The sequence below is a fragment of the Odocoileus virginianus genome, chromosome 28 (genome assembly GCF_023699985.2).
Source record: "Odocoileus virginianus isolate 20LAN1187 ecotype Illinois chromosome 28, Ovbor_1.2, whole genome shotgun sequence".
Taxonomy (NCBI): Eukaryota; Metazoa; Chordata; class Mammalia; order Artiodactyla; family Cervidae; genus Odocoileus; species Odocoileus virginianus.
The window spans coordinates 37,639,854-37,656,133 of NC_069701.1; the positions used below are offsets into that span (position 1 = coordinate 37,639,854).

The 16,280-nt window shown below is 61.1% G+C and overlaps 1 protein-coding gene across 9 annotated transcripts; it reads left to right on the forward strand.

Moving 5' to 3' along the window:
- Positions 1 to 95: 95 nt before the first annotated feature.
- EHBP1L1 (EH domain binding protein 1 like 1) lies at positions 96 to 16,074 on the forward strand. 9 transcript variants are annotated; one of them, XM_070457638.1, is made up of 20 exons: positions 99 to 469; positions 2,829 to 2,886; positions 3,111 to 3,206; positions 3,555 to 3,608; positions 3,687 to 3,865; positions 3,944 to 4,086; positions 4,608 to 4,676; positions 4,780 to 4,942; positions 5,116 to 5,860; positions 7,292 to 7,474; positions 7,933 to 8,090; positions 8,185 to 8,233; positions 8,646 to 9,287; positions 13,174 to 13,243; positions 13,365 to 13,420; positions 13,507 to 13,630; positions 13,933 to 14,032; positions 15,113 to 15,186; positions 15,269 to 15,383; positions 15,548 to 16,074. In XM_070457638.1, exons 1-20 carry the CDS (start codon positions 366 to 368, stop codon positions 15,645 to 15,647), a joined length of 3,282 nt encoding a protein of 1,093 aa, XP_070313739.1. In that variant the 5' UTR covers positions 99 to 365; the 3' UTR covers positions 15,648 to 16,074. The 9 variants fall into 9 exon arrangements, with proteins under 9 accessions (XP_070313738.1, XP_070313736.1, XP_070313739.1 ...); XM_070457639.1 differs by having other exon boundaries at positions 7,298 to 7,474; XM_070457635.1 differs by having other exon boundaries at positions 98 to 469; positions 5,116 to 7,474.
- Positions 16,075 to 16,280: the final 206 nt, after the last annotated feature.

Genomic DNA, 16,280 nt, shown 5'->3' on the forward strand with positions numbered 1-16,280 from the left:
GCGAGGCCCCGGAAGCCGGGCCGCCCCGCCCCCGCGCTCCCGCCCCGGCCCCCGCCTCCCGCCGGAGCCCCGCCCGCCTTCCGACGGGGGTGCGGCTCCAGGAAACCGCGCGCTCGCCGCTCAGCGCTCCAGCTACCCGACGAGCCCCAGACGACCCCGCCGAGGCGGCCAGATCACCGGCGGGCCCCCGCGGCGGCGGCGGCGGAAAGAGTGGCCCCCCGGTCCCGCGCCTCGGACCCCTCCGCACGGACGGGGCGGGCGGCGCGGATAGGATCCCGGAGGCCATGGGGACCTGGGCCGGGCCAGCGGTTGCGGACTAGCGGGAGTCCCGGGTCTGAGGAGCGGGCGGCGGAGCCGGCGGGGCCATGACCTCGGTGTGGAAGCGCTTGCAGCGCGTGGGCAAGCGGGCCGCCAAATTCCAGTTTGTGGCCTGTTACCACGAACTGGTGGTGGAGTGCACCAAGAAATGGTGAGTGGGAGGGAAGCCTTGGGGGACTCCCCAAACTGGCTGGGACCCCATCCGGGGGCCTGAGAACCCTGACCTCCGTCCAGTGGCCAAAGAGACCGCCTACTCCCCGGGGGACCCAGACACAGAGAAGGGCCCTTGCAACTCTGGGGGATCCCCAGAGTTGGGGGGCTGTGGGCAGCCTTTGGGGAGTGGAGGTCAGGACATCCAGGCCTGAGGATCTGTGTGGGCCCACACTTTCCTCAGCTGCTCTCAGAGCTGGGAAAAGGGAGGCCTCATATTTCTGGCCAGAGGGGTGGTTCAAGGTGGAGCATCAGAAAAGGGGGCAAGTTTTCAGGTCCGTGGGTGGAGGGCCTGGGACAACCAACTCAATGACCTCAGTCCAGCTCAGAACAAAGATGGTGCCCCCTCCTCCCCTGCCTGTTTGTTGAACCAGAGGAACCACCCGCCCCTTCAGCTGGAGTGGGCCCTGGGCGGCTGGACTCATCTCCATAATATCCTTAAAAGGGGAAACTGAGCGCTGGGTGTGATGAGGAGGGAGGCAGGCAGCAGCTTAAAGGGGCCCAAGGGTTTAGGACGTTGTGGGTCCCAGAGGAGAGAGCCTGGAGAAGGCAAGGAGGTGGGGTGAGGGGAGATGTGTCAGGGGATGCAGGACCCTAACCTGACTACCAAAGGGCCTGGGGGCATCTGGTTCACACGCCGCCACCCGCAGCTGCCCGGGCCCCTGCGTCACACCCTAAATATACGTGCTCCTTGGTGTCAGCTTCCCTTGGCTGGATTAGAGCACAGCTGTGGGGGCCTCACCCGCCAGGCGGGGCTAAATTTAGGCTCCCAAGAGGAGGGACAGGAAGGGACCAGAGGGTCCAAAGGGAGGGGAGTAAGAACATGGCCTGGGATCCCTTGGGCAGTTGTCATTCTCTGATCTTGACCGGGCCAGCCAGAGGGTGGTTGGTTAACACCATTCAGAAAGGCCCAGAAAGGCCCAGGAGCTGGCTGGGGTAACACAGCACCGGGCTGGGACTTGAACTCTGACCCGTGGCTTCTGCCTTCTGCCCCAGCATCCTGGGTGAAGCCTGGGGGATACTGGGCATGGTCACAGAGAGCTGGGTGAGGGTGTGGGCAGTGTCAACGTGTCTGAGTCACAGGGGGCGGGCAGGGCCTCCTGGACTTTCTTGCCTGGAGCCCCGGCTAGGAAGCTGCCCCTGCCCAGGTCACAGCTCCACAGGAGGGTGTGCCCCGCCTGAGTCAGGCTGCCCGGCCAGGCCCCGCCCTCCCCAGGCTCCCACAGTCGGCTTCCCCTTTCTGGGAAGGCCCCATGGCTGCCCTTAGCCATCGCCTGCACTGTAGGGTCCAGGAGGGGCACTGGGCTAAGGTGTGTGCCCTTGCCCAGCCCCTAACCTCTCTGGTCTCGGCATCCCCCGGAAGATGACAGGAGAACCAGTTATCCTGGCTCGGCCTCCAGAGGGGCTGTGAGCTGGGTGAACCTGCGCGTCCTGGCATAGGACTGGGTGCAGGCATGGAGGGCTCTTGTGTTGCCCCCTCTGCCTGATGACCCCTGAGCCCTCCCCACCCTCTTGGGCAGCACTCGGCCCCTCCCTCCCAGGCCCAGCCCTGTGCCTGGCGACTCTCTCCTCTGGCTTTGTCTCTATCTCCCCGCATCTCTTTGCCTCTGCCCCAGCTTATGCTGTTCAGCTTAGATGTCACCTTCTAGACGTCCTCCCTGATGTCCCTTGTGGGAATGGGAGCCCCTGCAAAGTGAAGGGCTGGGCGTGGAAGGTCCTGGGAGGGTATCGAATGACAAGCTGACCCTACGCCTCTCTGTTTCCCAGCCTCTGCCCCTCTACCCGACCCTACACCCGACCCTACACCTATCCCCATCCTCGGACCCTGGCGCTTGCCATCCCCTCTGCCTGGATCCTACCTTCTCCAGACCCTCACACGAGCCATTTCCTGCTCCAGCAGGGTCTTGCCTCTCCTTGGTGTGGGCTGGGGTTATAGTGTGCACTCTACAAATATTTGTGAGTGAATGGACTCCTTTTACTCCAAGTTTGTCTCTTTCACTGTATCAGAGTCTGTGTGTCTTGCAGGTCCTTGTTGGGTTGCTGTCTTTGTCCCTGTGTGTGCCTGTCTCTCTGTATGACTTTCTTCATAATCCTTGTCAACCCATAGGCCTTTGCCCTCTGGCCCAGGCCTCACCCTGCCTCAGCTGCCCCACCCTGCTCCTTGTGGCCCCAGATAAGGGGTCTGTCCGGCCTCTGTCCTGGGGGAGGGGGATGTGGGCAGAAGGAAGACTGTGGATGAGATGGAGAGGCTGGGTGGGCCTGACTGAGTGGCCCCCTCTCCCCCACCCCTCGCCTCCCAGGCAACCGGATAAGCTGGTGGTAGTGTGGACCCGGAGGAACCGACGGATCTGCTCCAAGGTGGGGAGGATGTCAACTGGGGGTCCTGATTGGGGGTGGGGTCATTTGGGGGGTGGGGCCATTTGGGGGTGTGGGGCGCATGGCGGAGGGCTGTTGGGGGACTGGAGTCGGGTTCAGATCAGAATCCATCGAAGAGGGAAAAAGATGGGGTCAAGGTTGGAGATGAGGACAAGGCGTGAGGGGGAGCGTTAGGATGGAGGGAGGACTCAGACAGCTCCTTGTAGGCCCACAGCTGGCAGCCAGGCATCCAGAACCCATACAGAGGCACCGTGGTATGGATGGTACCTGAGAATGTGGACATCTCTGTGACCCTCTACCGGGTGAGTCTCCAGCCCTCCTGTGCAGAGGGGCAATGAGAGGGCGATTGCAACCCCAGGGGCCATGGGAGGTGGGTTATCCATCCAAATAGAAAAGAACAGAGGGGTGAGACCAAGAATCATGGCAGGGGGCCTACTCAGCCTGGGTGGCCCAGGAAGTCTCCTTGGAGGAGGTGGCATTTACCCACCACATGAGGGAAAGCTGGGATCAGGAGGAGCTGGGGAGCATACCTGCCAGGAGGGACCAGCCTGTCCGAAAGCCCCAAACAAACACCTCCTGAACTAGCGCAGGCAGTCCTCCCTGCCCCCAGCCCAGCAGCCCCTGTACTCACCAGTGCCCCTCTTCCCCAGGACCCCCACGTGGATCAGTATGAGGCCAAAGAGTGGACGTTCATCATTGAAAATGTGAGTGGCCAGGGTGGGCGGGAGCTTGGGGTCTCGGGGACTCCGGGGCAGCACTGATGCTCCTTCCCCTGCCCCCAGGAGTCCAAGGGGCAGCGGAAGGTGCTGGCCACGGCCGAGGTGGACCTGGCCCGCCACGCGGGGCCCGTGCCTACCCAGGTCCCGCTGCGGCTGCGGCTGAAGCCCAAGTCAGTGAAGGTGGTACAGGCCGAGCTAAGCCTCACTCTGTCCGGGGTGCTGCTGCGGGAGGGCCGCGCCACGTGAGTGCCTGCCCGCCCTCCTGGGTCCTAGTCCACAACCTCTGATGCCAGCCCTCACCCCTCGTCTCCAATCCGCAGGGATGATGACATGCAGAGCCTTGCGAGCCTCATGAGCATGAAACCTAGTGACGTGGGCAACTTGGATGACTTTGCCGAGAGTGATGAGGAGGAGGCCAATGGTCCAGGGGTCCCAGAGGCGCGGGCACGTGGCCCCCAGCCAGGTGGGCAGCCAGCTGGAGGTTGAGATCACCAAGACGCGGGGGTGGGGATCACCCAGGCCAAAAATCCTCTTGCTGTTTTGGGGCAGGGTCAGTGGAGGGAGCTCACTGCTGCCAGGGCTCCCAGCCTGCCCAGCAGCCCTGAGTGTCCTGCAAGATGGGTTCCCAGTGCCCCCCACTCCATGCCCCCGACCCTCTCCTCGCCCTGGGTGTGCACCTGCCCACAAACCTGCCCGGAGACAGCTGGGCCAAAAGCACAGAGGGGGCTCCAGCCTGGTCTCGCCACCCTTCACCACACAACCTCATCCCTCTCTTCTGCTTGTTAAGGCTTTTTTTTTCGTCTGTCCATCTCTCTCTCTTTTTCTCTGCATCTGTGGGCCTGTCTCTTCTCCTAGGCCGGGGCGGTGCCCTGAGGCTGGGGCATTTTCCAGGTAGGCCCAGCATTCTAGTTGGGGAAAGGGGGGAGGGTAAGACCTGCAGAGCCCTTCCTGGCGCTGACCTTGCCCCCAACACCCTATCCCCAGAGACCCCTCGGGAGCTGAAGACACTTTGTGAGGAGGAGGAGGAGGGCCGATTGCAGCCCCGGCAGGCAGGTGAGGCCCAGGCTGGGGTTGGGGTAGGCCCGGGGTCGGGGGGCTGTGACTTCCGGTCCCAGGTCCCAGGCCTCAGCATCCTCTCTCTTCCTCCTCCCTGTAGCTGCCAGCCCTTCTAGTGCTGAGGATACCAGCCCAGCCCCTGTGAGTGCCTCTGCGCCGCCAGCCAGGGCCTCCCGGGGCCAGGGCTCAGAACCAGCTACTGTAGCAGGGGGCCAGGTGGGGCTCAAGGTCCCAAGGCCCCCCGGAACCCCGCCGGAGACAAGGTGAGCTTTGGAATCAGCTCCAGCCCCTCTCCCCCATCGGCTCCTCAGAAGTTGTACACCCCGCGCCAACCTGCCTTTCCAGGGTCCCAGGAGTCTGACAGGCGGGGAGGGGGGCTAAGGGGAGGGGTGACAAATGAGCTCTTGCAGTGTATCCTTTTCTGCTCTCTCCTCAGGTCCTCAAGACAGCCAGGCCAGGACGTGGTCCCCACTCCGGCCCCTAGGCTCCGGAAAGGCTCTGATGCCCCCTGGCCCCCAGTCCACCAAGGAGAGGATGAGGCCCCCAAAGCCTCCGGGGCTCCCCCAGCAGGAGTGGATTCTGCTGTGGAGACCCAGGCTTGGGCAAGCCCTCAGGAAGGGACAGAGGCCCAGGGAGCGGGGCTGGGCCCAGGCATTGAGAACAGAGACTCCAGCAAATCTTTGGAAGGGCAGAAACCCAAGGCTGAGGAGGGGGGCACTGGAGACAGGGTAGAGGCTAGTGGGGTGGACACTGAACCTGGGTCAGGAGTCAGAGAGGTGAACAGCAAGAGGTCAGCGGTCAGAGCTGGGGAGGCTGAAGAGAGTTTAGAAATCGGTCACGTGGATGCAGAGCAGAGGTCAAAGGTGAAACCTGTGGACACTAACGGACCAGAGGCCACAGAGGTGACATCTGAGGCAAGATTCAAGGGGACTCCTGAGGCTCCTCCAAGGGGCTCTCAGGGGAGGACGGGGGTCAAGACCAGGGATGAAGCTCCCACAGTCCTGAGCCCAATGCCAGCAGATCCTGCAGGGCATTCCGGGCATCTGGGTGACCTCAAGGCGGCCAGGGCTGCTGCAGGCCAGGAGAGAGAGTGTGCAGAGGTGAGGGGCAGAGACCCTGGTGTTGGGGGGACAGGCCTGGAGCAGGGACCCTCTGCTGGAGCAGCAAGCGCTGGGCCCCAGGTGAGCCGGTACCAGGGGGCCCCACCAGCAGCTGAACAAGGGGTGGTGTCCAGGGATCTGAGGGTCTGGGAGGTAGAAACTGGGGATTCGAGGGTCCTGGGAACAGAGACTGGGGTGGCAGAGTCAGAGTTATTGGGGACCCAGGAGATCTCAGGGTCCCCAGAGATTGTGTCTGAGGCAGTAGAAGCGAAGACACTGGGGACCCAGGAGACAGAGGCAGTGAGATTGGGGGTCCTGGAGTCAGAGGCTGCTGAGATGGCAGGGTCTGAGGATCTAGGGACCCAGAAAACAGGGGTAAGCATTTCAGGGGCCTCAGGGACAGAGGGTGGGATGGCAGAGTGTAAGGCATTGGGGACCCAGGAAACAGAGGCTGGGGGTTCAGAAGTTCTGGGGACAAAGACTAGGATGTTGGAAACTGAGATATTAGGGACCCAGGAGATATCTGGGTGCTCAGGGATACTGAGAAGAGAAGCTGAGATAGCAGAGTCTGAAATACTTGGGGCTCAGGACACAGAACTGGGGTGTTCAGGGGTCTCAGAGATAAAATCCAACATAAGAAGGAGCCAGGAGACAGAGGTAGGGGGTTCAGGGGTCCCAGGGACAGAGACTGAAGTAGCAGAAGCTGAGATACTGGAGATTCAGGAGATTGAAGCTGGGAGTTCAAGGGCCCCAGAGATGGAGACTGAGACATTGGAGACCCAGGAGACAGAGGTAAGGGGCTCAGGGGTCCCAGAGATGGAGACTGAGACATTGAGGACTCAGGAGACAGAGGTAAGGGACTTAGGGGCCCCAGAGATGGAGACTGAGACCCTGAGGACTCAGGAGACAGAGGTAGGGGACTTAGGGGCCCCAGAGATGGAGACTGAGACATTGGGGACCCAAGAGACAGAGGTAGGGGGCTCAGGGGCCCCAGAGATGGAGACTGAGACCCTGAGGACTCAGGAGACAGAGGTAGGGGACTTAGGGGCCCCAGAGATGGAGACTGAGACCCTGAGGACCCAGGAGACAGAGGTAGGGGACTTAGGGGCCCCTGAGATGGAGACTGAGACATTGGGGACTCAGGAGACAGAGGTGGGAGATTCAGGGTCCTCAGGGTCAGAAGCTGGAATGGCAGAGGCTGAGGCACTAGGGAGTCAACAGACAGGAACTACAGTTTTAGAGGCTGAGAAGGGAAAAGTTCGGACTTCTTGGGTCCAGGAGGCAGAGACTGGACCTGGGGAGACCTTCAAATATGAGGCTGTAGGGGTCCCAGACATAAAGCATGAAGTTTTAGGATCCCACGGAGCAGAGGCAGAAACTACAGTTTCAAGGGGCCAGAAGGTGGAGACTGGGAATTGGGGAGTTTCGGAGGCCAAGTCTGGGATTTGGGGGGCCAAGGAAGGAGAGATGGAAGTTTCAGGGACTTCAGAGAACCCATCTGGTATTTTTGAGGCCCAGGAAGCAGAGGCTGGGGTCTCAGGAGCCGAGAAGGGAAAAGAAGCTGAGGGAAACCTCCCAGAGGCCAGCCTGATGGAGGTGCAGGTGGCCAGTGGGGCAGGGGCTGGGGTGTCCAGGCCCTCCGGGGCCTCTTCCCCAGAGGAGCCTGAAGAGGACAGGAGGCTGCCGGGCAGCCAGGTAGGGATGGGGGCCGCCGAGGGCCCAGTCTGCTGCTTCCCACTAACCTGGGCTGAGCGAACGGCGGCTCTGCATGGACCCACCTGGCCAACTGGGGTGGGGTGGGACAGGGGCTCAGCTTCCAGGAGCCCCTTGCCCCCTCCCCTCTCAGGATGCCCTGGCTCCCCCACCCTGTCTCCCCTGGGCTGCATGGAGTAGGACCCCTCCCAAAGCTGATCTTCTGGGCTGACCTGGAGGTGTGGCTGCTCGTTACTTCTGTTCTTGCCTGGGGGCCACTGACCTTTTAGGTGACCTTGATAGATAACCCTGGAGCTGGAAACCTCTTTGCCTGATGCTAAAGCCCTGGCCAATGGTGTGCGGTGACTCCTGCAGACCCAGAGCTGGAGCTGTTTTGTGCCCAAGGGACAGAGGGGGCAGGTCCCACGTCCACATTCCCTGACCCATCCCTGTGTCCCCAGGCACCACCTGCCCAGGTCAGCTTCAGCCAGTCCCTGCTAGAGTGGTGCCAGGAAGTCACCGCTGGCTACCGTGGCGTGCGCATCACCAACTTCACCACGTCCTGGCGCAACGGTTTGGCCTTCTGTGCCATCCTGCACCGATTCTACCCAGACAAGATGTGAGCAGCCGGAGGGGGTGGCAGTGAATGGGGAAGCCTGCGGAGGAGGGGAGGGTGGTGGGAATCCAGCCTCTGACCAGCGTTCTCCCTGCAGAGACTTTGCCTCCCTTGACCCCCTGAACATCAAACAGAACAACAAGCAGGTGAGAAGGGGCAGGGCTGGTGCTTGGAGGGAAGGAGGGTCCAGCCAGGCCCAAGCTGAGATCTGGGATCCTCCTCTGTGTGTAGGAGAGTAATCTGTGGGCTTCAGAGCCCCAGCACTGGCTTTTGGGAGTTCTGCCACTTATTACCCTTTTGGTCTTTACACTGTTCGTTTTCCTGAGTTTAGTTATGTTTTTTTTTTAAAGCATATTTCCACCAGATGGTTTTCCCTGAAACCACCCTTTTGGTGTGCTGTTGCTGGGTAACACGGGGGCGGATCCTGTTGCTAGATTTCTCCCAATAGGAGGGCGAGGGCGCTGCGGGCAAAGCCGGGCGTGCCAGTCGCGGGGACCCCCGCGGCGGGCCGGGGCGGGGCGGCCGCGTCGCTGGGTAACCCTCCTGCATGCTCCCTAGGCCTTCGATGGCTTCGCGGCCCTGGGCGTGTCGCGGCTGCTGGAGCCGGCGGACATGGTGCTGCTGTCGGTGCCCGACAAGCTGATTGTCATGACATACCTGTGCCAGATCCGCGCCTTCTGCACCGGGCAGGAGCTGCAGCTGGTGCAGCTGGAGGGCGGCGGCGGCGCGGGCACGTACCGCGTGGCCAGCGCCCAGCCGAACCCGCCCGACGACCTGGACACCGGGGGCCTGGCGCAGCGGCTGCGCGAGCACCGGGCCGAGGCGCCCCAGCAGCCCCAGGAGGCCGCGACCCGCGTGGACGGGGCGGCCCCTGAGGCGGCCACCAAGGACCGCGGGGCCGTAGCCGCCCAGGAGGCGAGCTCCGCCGAGGCCCCGGCCGACGGCCCCGGAGCCCGGGCGCCCGTGCCCCCGGCAGAGGGGCTGGTGAACGGGGTGGGGGCGCCGGGCGCTGCGGGCGGCGTGAGGCTGCGGCGGCCGTCGGTCAACGCGGAGGCCGGGCCGGTGCCTCCGCCCCGCGCGCACGGCTCCTTCTCGCACGTGCGCGACGCCGACCTGCTGAAGAAGAGGCGCTCGCGGCTCCGGAACAGCAGCTCCTTCTCCGGGGACGAGCCCGACTCGGGAGCGGCGGGAGCGGCGGCGGTGAGTGCCCTCCAGCGGCGCGGGGTCGGGAGAGAGAGGCGGCGCAGGGGTGAGGGGCGACGGGCCTCTGCTGGACGCCGAGGCACCGGTGCCATGGAGGAGTCTCCTGCGAGCTCCTCAGCAGGGGCGCCCGTGCCCAAGGCCCGCCCGGCCCGGAGCCGCTGACTTGCTGCCAGCCTTGGGATGGCACTCAGGGAAGTCAGGCTGTAATAGGAAGTTCCCAGAAGGCTCCGGGAGTCAGCACTCAGCTCACGCTCTTCATCAGCTGTCAAGTGGGCTGGGGGTGCCCACCACCTCCCTGGAAGCTGGGAGCGGGGTTTCTGTACTCAAAGGAGCTCTCCAGGGCCTCCCGGCTCCAAAACTCTCTGACTTGAATCTTTAACTCCAGACGCTGGAGACCAGTTTCCTAGAGTCTACTCCGATGAGGGAAAGTTGGAGATGGGAGACCCTGGTGGGTGCCCATGTCCCCCCATCCCTTGCAGGTCTCAGGTCAGCCTCCCAGGGTGTCTTGCGGTGGTGGTTTCGTCGCTCAGTTGTGTCCGACTCTTTGTTACCCCATGGACTGTAGCCCGCCAGACTTCTCAGTCCATGAGATTTCCCAGGCAAGATTACTGGAGTGGGTTGCCATTCCCTTCTCCAGGGGATCTTCTCAACTCGGGGATGGAACCCGGGTCTTCTGCCTTGCAGGCCGGTTCTTTACAACTGAGCCACCAGGGAATCTTGTGGCCACTACACTAAAAGGGAGACTATTCCATATGGGTCAAGGGTATGCTCAAGGACTCACAGCTGCCGAAGTCCAGCCCTGGACTCTCCAGCAGCACCATCCTGGACAGCGGGGGCAGCTCTGTCAGGCTGCTTCAAGCCTTCAGCTGCCCAGGGATGACCCCTGAGTTCTAAGGAAAAGAGGGAACAAACTGGGAAAGGCTTTTTGGAAGAAGCAGCCACTTAAGCCAGGCTAATAAAATGGGCAGCTTTTCCCAGATGAAGAATCTGAGGGGTGGTTCTCAAGAGGTGGGACCTCACAAGTAAACATGAGGTCACAGGAAAGCTTGGGTCTTACTTAGGGAACTGCCGATCACCTCCTGTAAGATCACCTCCTGTAAGGTCACCTCTGGTGGGCAGTGATGAGGCTGGCCTGGAGAGCAGGAGCCCTGAGTGTGGGGTTGGAGGTGCAGCATTGACCCTATGAATGAGAAACAGGGAGAGCATCAGAGACACCCAGAGGAGCTGTGCTGGACAGCTATCCTGGGCTGTGTTAGCTTGTGGCCAAAGCCCCCTCAGTATGTGTCAATGGCTCTTTATATCTTAAAAGGGAAGGCTCTGTTACATTGTACTTGAGAGATGAAAAACTCCTGTTGTATTTGGACACAATTATTCTTATTAAAATACACATCCATGAGCAGTGGAAAAAGAAAAAAGGAAAGCTTGATTTTTCTGGGCCCAGGTCCCAGTGTCTGCTCTTCTAAGCCAGGCCCCTCTCCAGCCCTTGTCCCACAGGAGATATTTGACCCACGGAGCTGTGAGGGCCCGCTTCCTTCTTGGCCACTCCCACCCCCCACCCCGTGCATGCTGTGGAGGAAGTAGGGCCTGCCCCTGGATAGGGTGAAGTCAGGCAGCTTGAAGCTGGGGCGAGGCTGAGGCCAGGAGGCCCGAGTGCCTCTGGTGTGGCTCTACGAGGGCTTCCTGGAGGAGGGGGCCGCACAGGAGACTGTAGAAAGGGGAATTTGGGTCAGATGTGAGGAAGTGTTGGAATTCCCATCAGAGCAGCTGTGAGTAAGCTCAGTTGCTGCTGAGGTTGGGGTTTCTCCACTTTCCCGCCTCTGCCTGCCCTGTTGGTTGAGCACTTGCTTCCTGCCTGGCCTGCCCCGCCTCCACAACCCCTCATCAACTCCTCACCGACTCATACAGTGCTTCTTCTGGGGGAGAAACGTTTACCCCGTTTTGTAAGTAGGAATGTCTGGGCCCAGGGATGTGAGTGTAAAGGTAGTCGGTCCTGGGTGTGAACCCCCAGTTCCATGAGACGGAACTCCCAAATGGTGCCCTCTGCTGGGCCCAGCAGTATGCACTGGCTGCATGACCTTGGACAAGCCACCTCTCTGCGTTCTTTTCCTGAGGATAAGAAGCAAAGACATGAAAGTTTTTTTGCAAAGTGGTTTTGAGGGACCACTGCAGGGTGTTGTCAAAAAAAAAAGGGGAACTGTGTTTTTTCCTCACATGCCTGTCTGGAGCCCTGCAACCCCCCTGGGGCTTGTATGTCCTTTATGTACAAGGACACAAACAGGCCCGGTGGGTATGACTGGCCCAGAGGCAGACAGCAAATTGGTGGCCAAACTTGGGAACAGACTGTTGGATTAGACAGTGGGGCCCAAGCCAGGCCCTGTTTGAGTGTCATCTCTGATCCTTAGTTTCCTCATCTGTAAAATGGGGAAGGAAAGGGTCCCTGCCTCACAGTGCTGTTGGGAAGATGGAGTGAGTCAGGGCACCCACAGCATCCAACACACCGACAGATGCTTGATGAACATCCTGCCATTACTGTTAACGCGGTGTGCCCTGAGTGTGTCCTCTGGACCCCAGCCTGTCTGCAGGGGCTGCCTCTGCCTAAGGAGACGGGAGTAGCCAGCAGTCATGGCGGGGTGGGAGTGGGGTTGGAGCTGTAATGGGAGAGGCTCTGGGGGCCATGGTGAGGATTGAGGAGGCTTCAGGAGGCATGAAAGTCAGGGAGGGAGGAAGAAGGCCGGGTGAAGGAGCCTCTGGGGAGGTGGGGCTGAGCTGGGTCATGAAGGGCGAGTTGACGTCTAGCCGCCCAAGAGAGAGGCTGCTCCAGGCTGAGGAAACGATTTGGGGAAGCGAAAGTCCACCACTGGGGCCGGAGGGTGGTGTCTGGATGGGGTTCAGGGCAGTAGGAGTTAATGTTGGAACTGCCAGCAGGCCTTGGCAGCAAGACTGGGGGCTGAGAAGGCAAGTGAGGAGAGTGACAGTATCGGGATGAAGGTTTAGGGAGACCCCCCCCTCCTCAGTTGTGGCCTGAGGGTAAAGTCAGCAGGCAGGGCGTGAGGCGGGGAGGGGGCAGCTGGTAAAGAGGCTGCCACCTGCCCAGACCAGAGAGGGTGTCCCCTGAGCAGGGCACTTCCAGGGCTGCGTCTCAGAGAGGTGCCTGGTAGGGTGGATGGTGGGTGGCTCAGCGCTTTCTCCTCACCTTGTGACTTGGAAAGGTGGCCAGAGCAGGAACCCTTGAGGGGGCCAGGCTATCAGCTGAGCTGAATGTTTGGGGCCTCAAGGGCTGACAGTGCCAGCAAGTTGTTGGAGCAGGGCATCTGAGGGGCCAGCTGCCCTTCCGGGCTAAAATCGGCGGTCCCGCCGCCTGTTCTGTTCTGACGGTCATGTGATACATCCTTCAGGTGTGGGGATTGAGGAGGCGGGAGGGGGACCCCCTTTTGGCCAGAAGATGGAGGCACTGGCTCATGATGGCCAGGTTCGCCTCAGCTCAGTGTCCCTATGTGGGGCCCGGCCATGATCGGAGAGGCTGGCGCTAGGTGACGGAGTCTGAGGAGGCCTGAGACAGCTCTCAGGAGAGGCCCCAGCTGGGCCCCTCACAGCCTTTCACCTCCGACCCACAAAAGCCCTGTGGGGCCCCAGGAACGGGGACTGTGAGGCTTGGCCAGCGGGAGTGGACTGGCCCGACCACAGGGCCTGGGGTGGTGAAGGCCATGGCCTTCACTCGAAAGCGGTTCTCCAGAAGGGGTGGAGGTGGGGTTCTTGACGGCTGGACTGAGAAGCTGATGGGGCAGGGAGGCCCCTCCTCCCCATGTGAGTGGGGCTGTGGCTGGCCCCTGGGCCTGCTGTCAGGGGAGCCCCTCCAAGCCCTTACTGGCCTCTTTCTCCACAGGAAGGCGCGCGCCCTGACCCCAGCCCTGCCCCTGGCCTTCCCGCAGCCTCAGCCCCACAGCAGCCCTCTGGTGAGTAGCTTCGAGGCGGTGGTGACTCAGCTCAACTCAGCCGGCTCACAGATCCTGAGCTGGGGCCCCTCTGGGGGCAGCTGTCAGTTGGGGGGTCCCTCAGCCTGGTCTCTGTCCGCAGGTGGGACACCTCCTTCGGAAGAACCGCCCCCAAGCCCAGGGGAGGATGCTGGGCTGGTAAGGAGGGCTGAAGTGGGAGGAGCTGATGGGTGGGCTTCCTAGGCGGGGCCTGAGCCAAACCCACCCTGTCCCTTGCACCCCAGCAACGGTTCCAGGACACAAGTCAGTACGTGTGCGCGGAGCTTCAGGCCTTGGAACAGGAACAGAGGCAGATAGACGGGCGGGCATCCGAGGTGGAGAAACAGCTAAGGAGCCTCATGGAGTCAGGTGGGACGGGCGTCCTGAGTCCACTCGCCAGCACATGCCACCGCATCTGGCCCGCTCTGCAGCTGTTTCTGACCCTGGGAGGAGTCGGGAGGATGGAGGCTGGGGTCACTATCCCCATTTACCGCTGGGCATGCTGAGGCCTGCAGCCCGGAAGCAGCTTGCTGGAGGCACACACCTCTGGTTTCTGGGATACTCAAGGGAAACCACGCCCCCACCCCACCCCCAACCCCCTGCCGCCATCAGTTCCTGCTCCTGACATAGGGGTCAGGGGCTGGCCTGGTGACTGTCCTGGCCTGATTCAGGTACTGACAGGCTGCAGGAGGAGGTACTGATCCAGGAGTGGTTCACTCTGGTCAACAAGAAGAACGCTCTCATCCGCAGGCAGGACCAGCTGCAGCTGCTGTGAGTGCTGATCCTCCCCACTCAGGCCTTGCCTCTGCCCACCCAGGGCTGGCAGAGCAGTGCGTGCATGCTAAGTTGCTTCAGTCATGTTTGACTCTTTTCGACCCCATGGACTGTAGCCTGCCAGGCTCCTCTGTCTATGGGATTCTCCAGGCAAGAATACTGGAGTGGGTTGCCACGCCCTGCTCCAGGGGTTCTTCCTGATCCAGGGAGTGAACCCATGTTTCTTATGTCTCCTGCATTGGCAGGAGGGATTTTTTGTTACCACCTGGGCAGAGCAAATGCAAACTTAACTACCTTGATTAGAACTCTTCACTGCTTTTTTCTTTCTACAAAGTTGCGGTTTCTTTCCTTCCTTTTTTTTTTTTTTTTTTTGAGAAATTGCTCAGCCATCTTAATTTTTTTTCATAACTTCCGGAGTAAAGTGTATACTTCTTAAATTGGTACTGTTTTTATGAATGAGAAAATTGAGGCCCAAAGAAAACTGGCAGGTTAGTGCTGAGCACCCCAGTTTGACCCCATTCCTTTACAGTGAGGAACACTGAGGCCTAGAGACAGCTGAGCTGGGTTCCTGAGTGGGGTCAGAAACAATTCCCCGGGCATCATTGCCTTTATAGTCCTGCATGGTGAAGGTGGTTTTGCCTCCTTTTTGCATCTTGGGTCATTTTTCAGAATAAATTTTAGTCTAATATTTGCCATTTATGAATAATATTCATCCAAACAATCCTGGGTTGTTTCTTATTTTTGAAAAAGGGGTCGGTGGGGGGAGGAGACTATATGTTGGGGAACAGTTGAAACAGAAGAGGTACTTCCCTGGCCGTCCAGTGGTTAAGACACCCTGCTTCCACTGCAAGGTGTGCAGGTTCCATATCCCTGGTGGGGGAACTAAGATCCTATATGCCGCTTAAAAAAAAACCTGAAACAAAAGAGATAATTCCAAGCTGGGACTGGGGTATAGCTCTGCCTGCCTATAGCATCTGTGGGAACTGATGGTGAGGTGGGGTGAGGGCCAGGGAGTGGTCGAGAACCCTGGACACTCCCGGCCATTCCCCTTTCCCTGACCTGGCACCCCACCCCCAGCATCGAAGAACAGGACTTGGAGCGGAGATTTGAGCTGCTGAGCCGGGAGCTACGGGCGATGCTGGCCATTGAAGGTGGGAGATGGGGCTGTGGGACCGGGGACCAGGACGGGGCAGGGGCTGGCGCCTCCTGACCCTAAGCCTCCTCTGCCCACAGACTGGCTGAAAACGGCTGCGCAGCAGCGCCGAGAGCAACTCCTGCTGGAGGAGCTGGTGTCGCTGGTGAACCAGCGAGACGAGCTGGTCCGGGACCTGGACCAGAAGGAGCGGACGTGAGTGAGCCCGGCATGCGCCGGAAGCTGGAGAGGGCTGGGGAGGCGCTGGGGAGGGGTGGGGGTGGGGCGGTCAAGGAGGAGTGCTCGGTCTGGGCCCCTGGCGGCGGCCAGCGTGTGGGCCCCGACGCCGCTGGGACTGACCGGAACCCGTTCCCTCCCAGCGCCCTGGAGGAGGATGAGCGCCTGGAGCGCGGCCTGGAGCAGCGGCGCCGCAAGCTGAGCCGGCAGTTGAACCGGCGCGAACGCTGCGTGCTGAGCTGAGACTGCAGGGGCCCAGACGCCTTCGGTTCTCTCGGACCGCAGCCTTTCTCGCCGCCGCGCCGGATCGCCGCTTTGGGCCTGCGCTCGGGAGGACCGGACCCTCCCCGGTGCGCGCGCGACCAGTAGGGGCCGCCGTGATCCTTTATTGGGAAAGAAAGCGCAGCCTTTCAGGCCCCGACGGACAAGGGCGGCAGGCTGGGCGGCCGCGCCGTCCAGGCCGTATTTATTAGTCCATGTGAGTGAGTGTGCGTGTATGTTCGTGGTGGACTGAGGGTCCCAGGCGTGCCCACCGAGAGCCCCTTCCCGATGGCTGAACCCGGCCGGCGAGCTCCAGGGGGTGGGAGGGACGGCTGGTGAACTGCCGCGCTCAACACCCCGCCCCCCTTCCTGTTCCTCGCGAGCAATAAAGTTGGAAAAGGCCACGCCAGCGCGCCTGGGCTTTCTCAGGGTGACCCGGGCTTTCAATAGACGGAAGTGGGTGGGGCCTTGGCCGATAAGGCGGTCTGCGATCCTCACTGGGACTGTGCAGAGTGGGAAGGTTTTTAGATGCCAGCCAAGGCGGGACCAGAGGCCTGACCTCTGCCTTTAAAGGATGATGGAGCTTGGGTTGTTGATGGCTGTAGGGAAGTCCCG

Excerpts from the sequence above, each read along its gene's own strand:
- EHBP1L1 (XM_070457635.1), top strand. The coding sequence starts at position 366 with ATGACCTCGGTGTGGAAGCGCTTGCAGCGCGTGGGCAAGCGGGCCGCC. Across the intron at positions 14,033-15,112 it reads CAGGACCAGCTGCAGCTGCT|CATCGAAGAACAGGACTTGG; the intron begins GTGAGTGCTGAT and ends CCCCACCCCCAG. Across the intron at positions 15,384-15,547 it reads CTGGACCAGAAGGAGCGGAC|CGCCCTGGAGGAGGATGAGC; the intron begins GTGAGTGAGCCC and ends GTTCCCTCCCAG.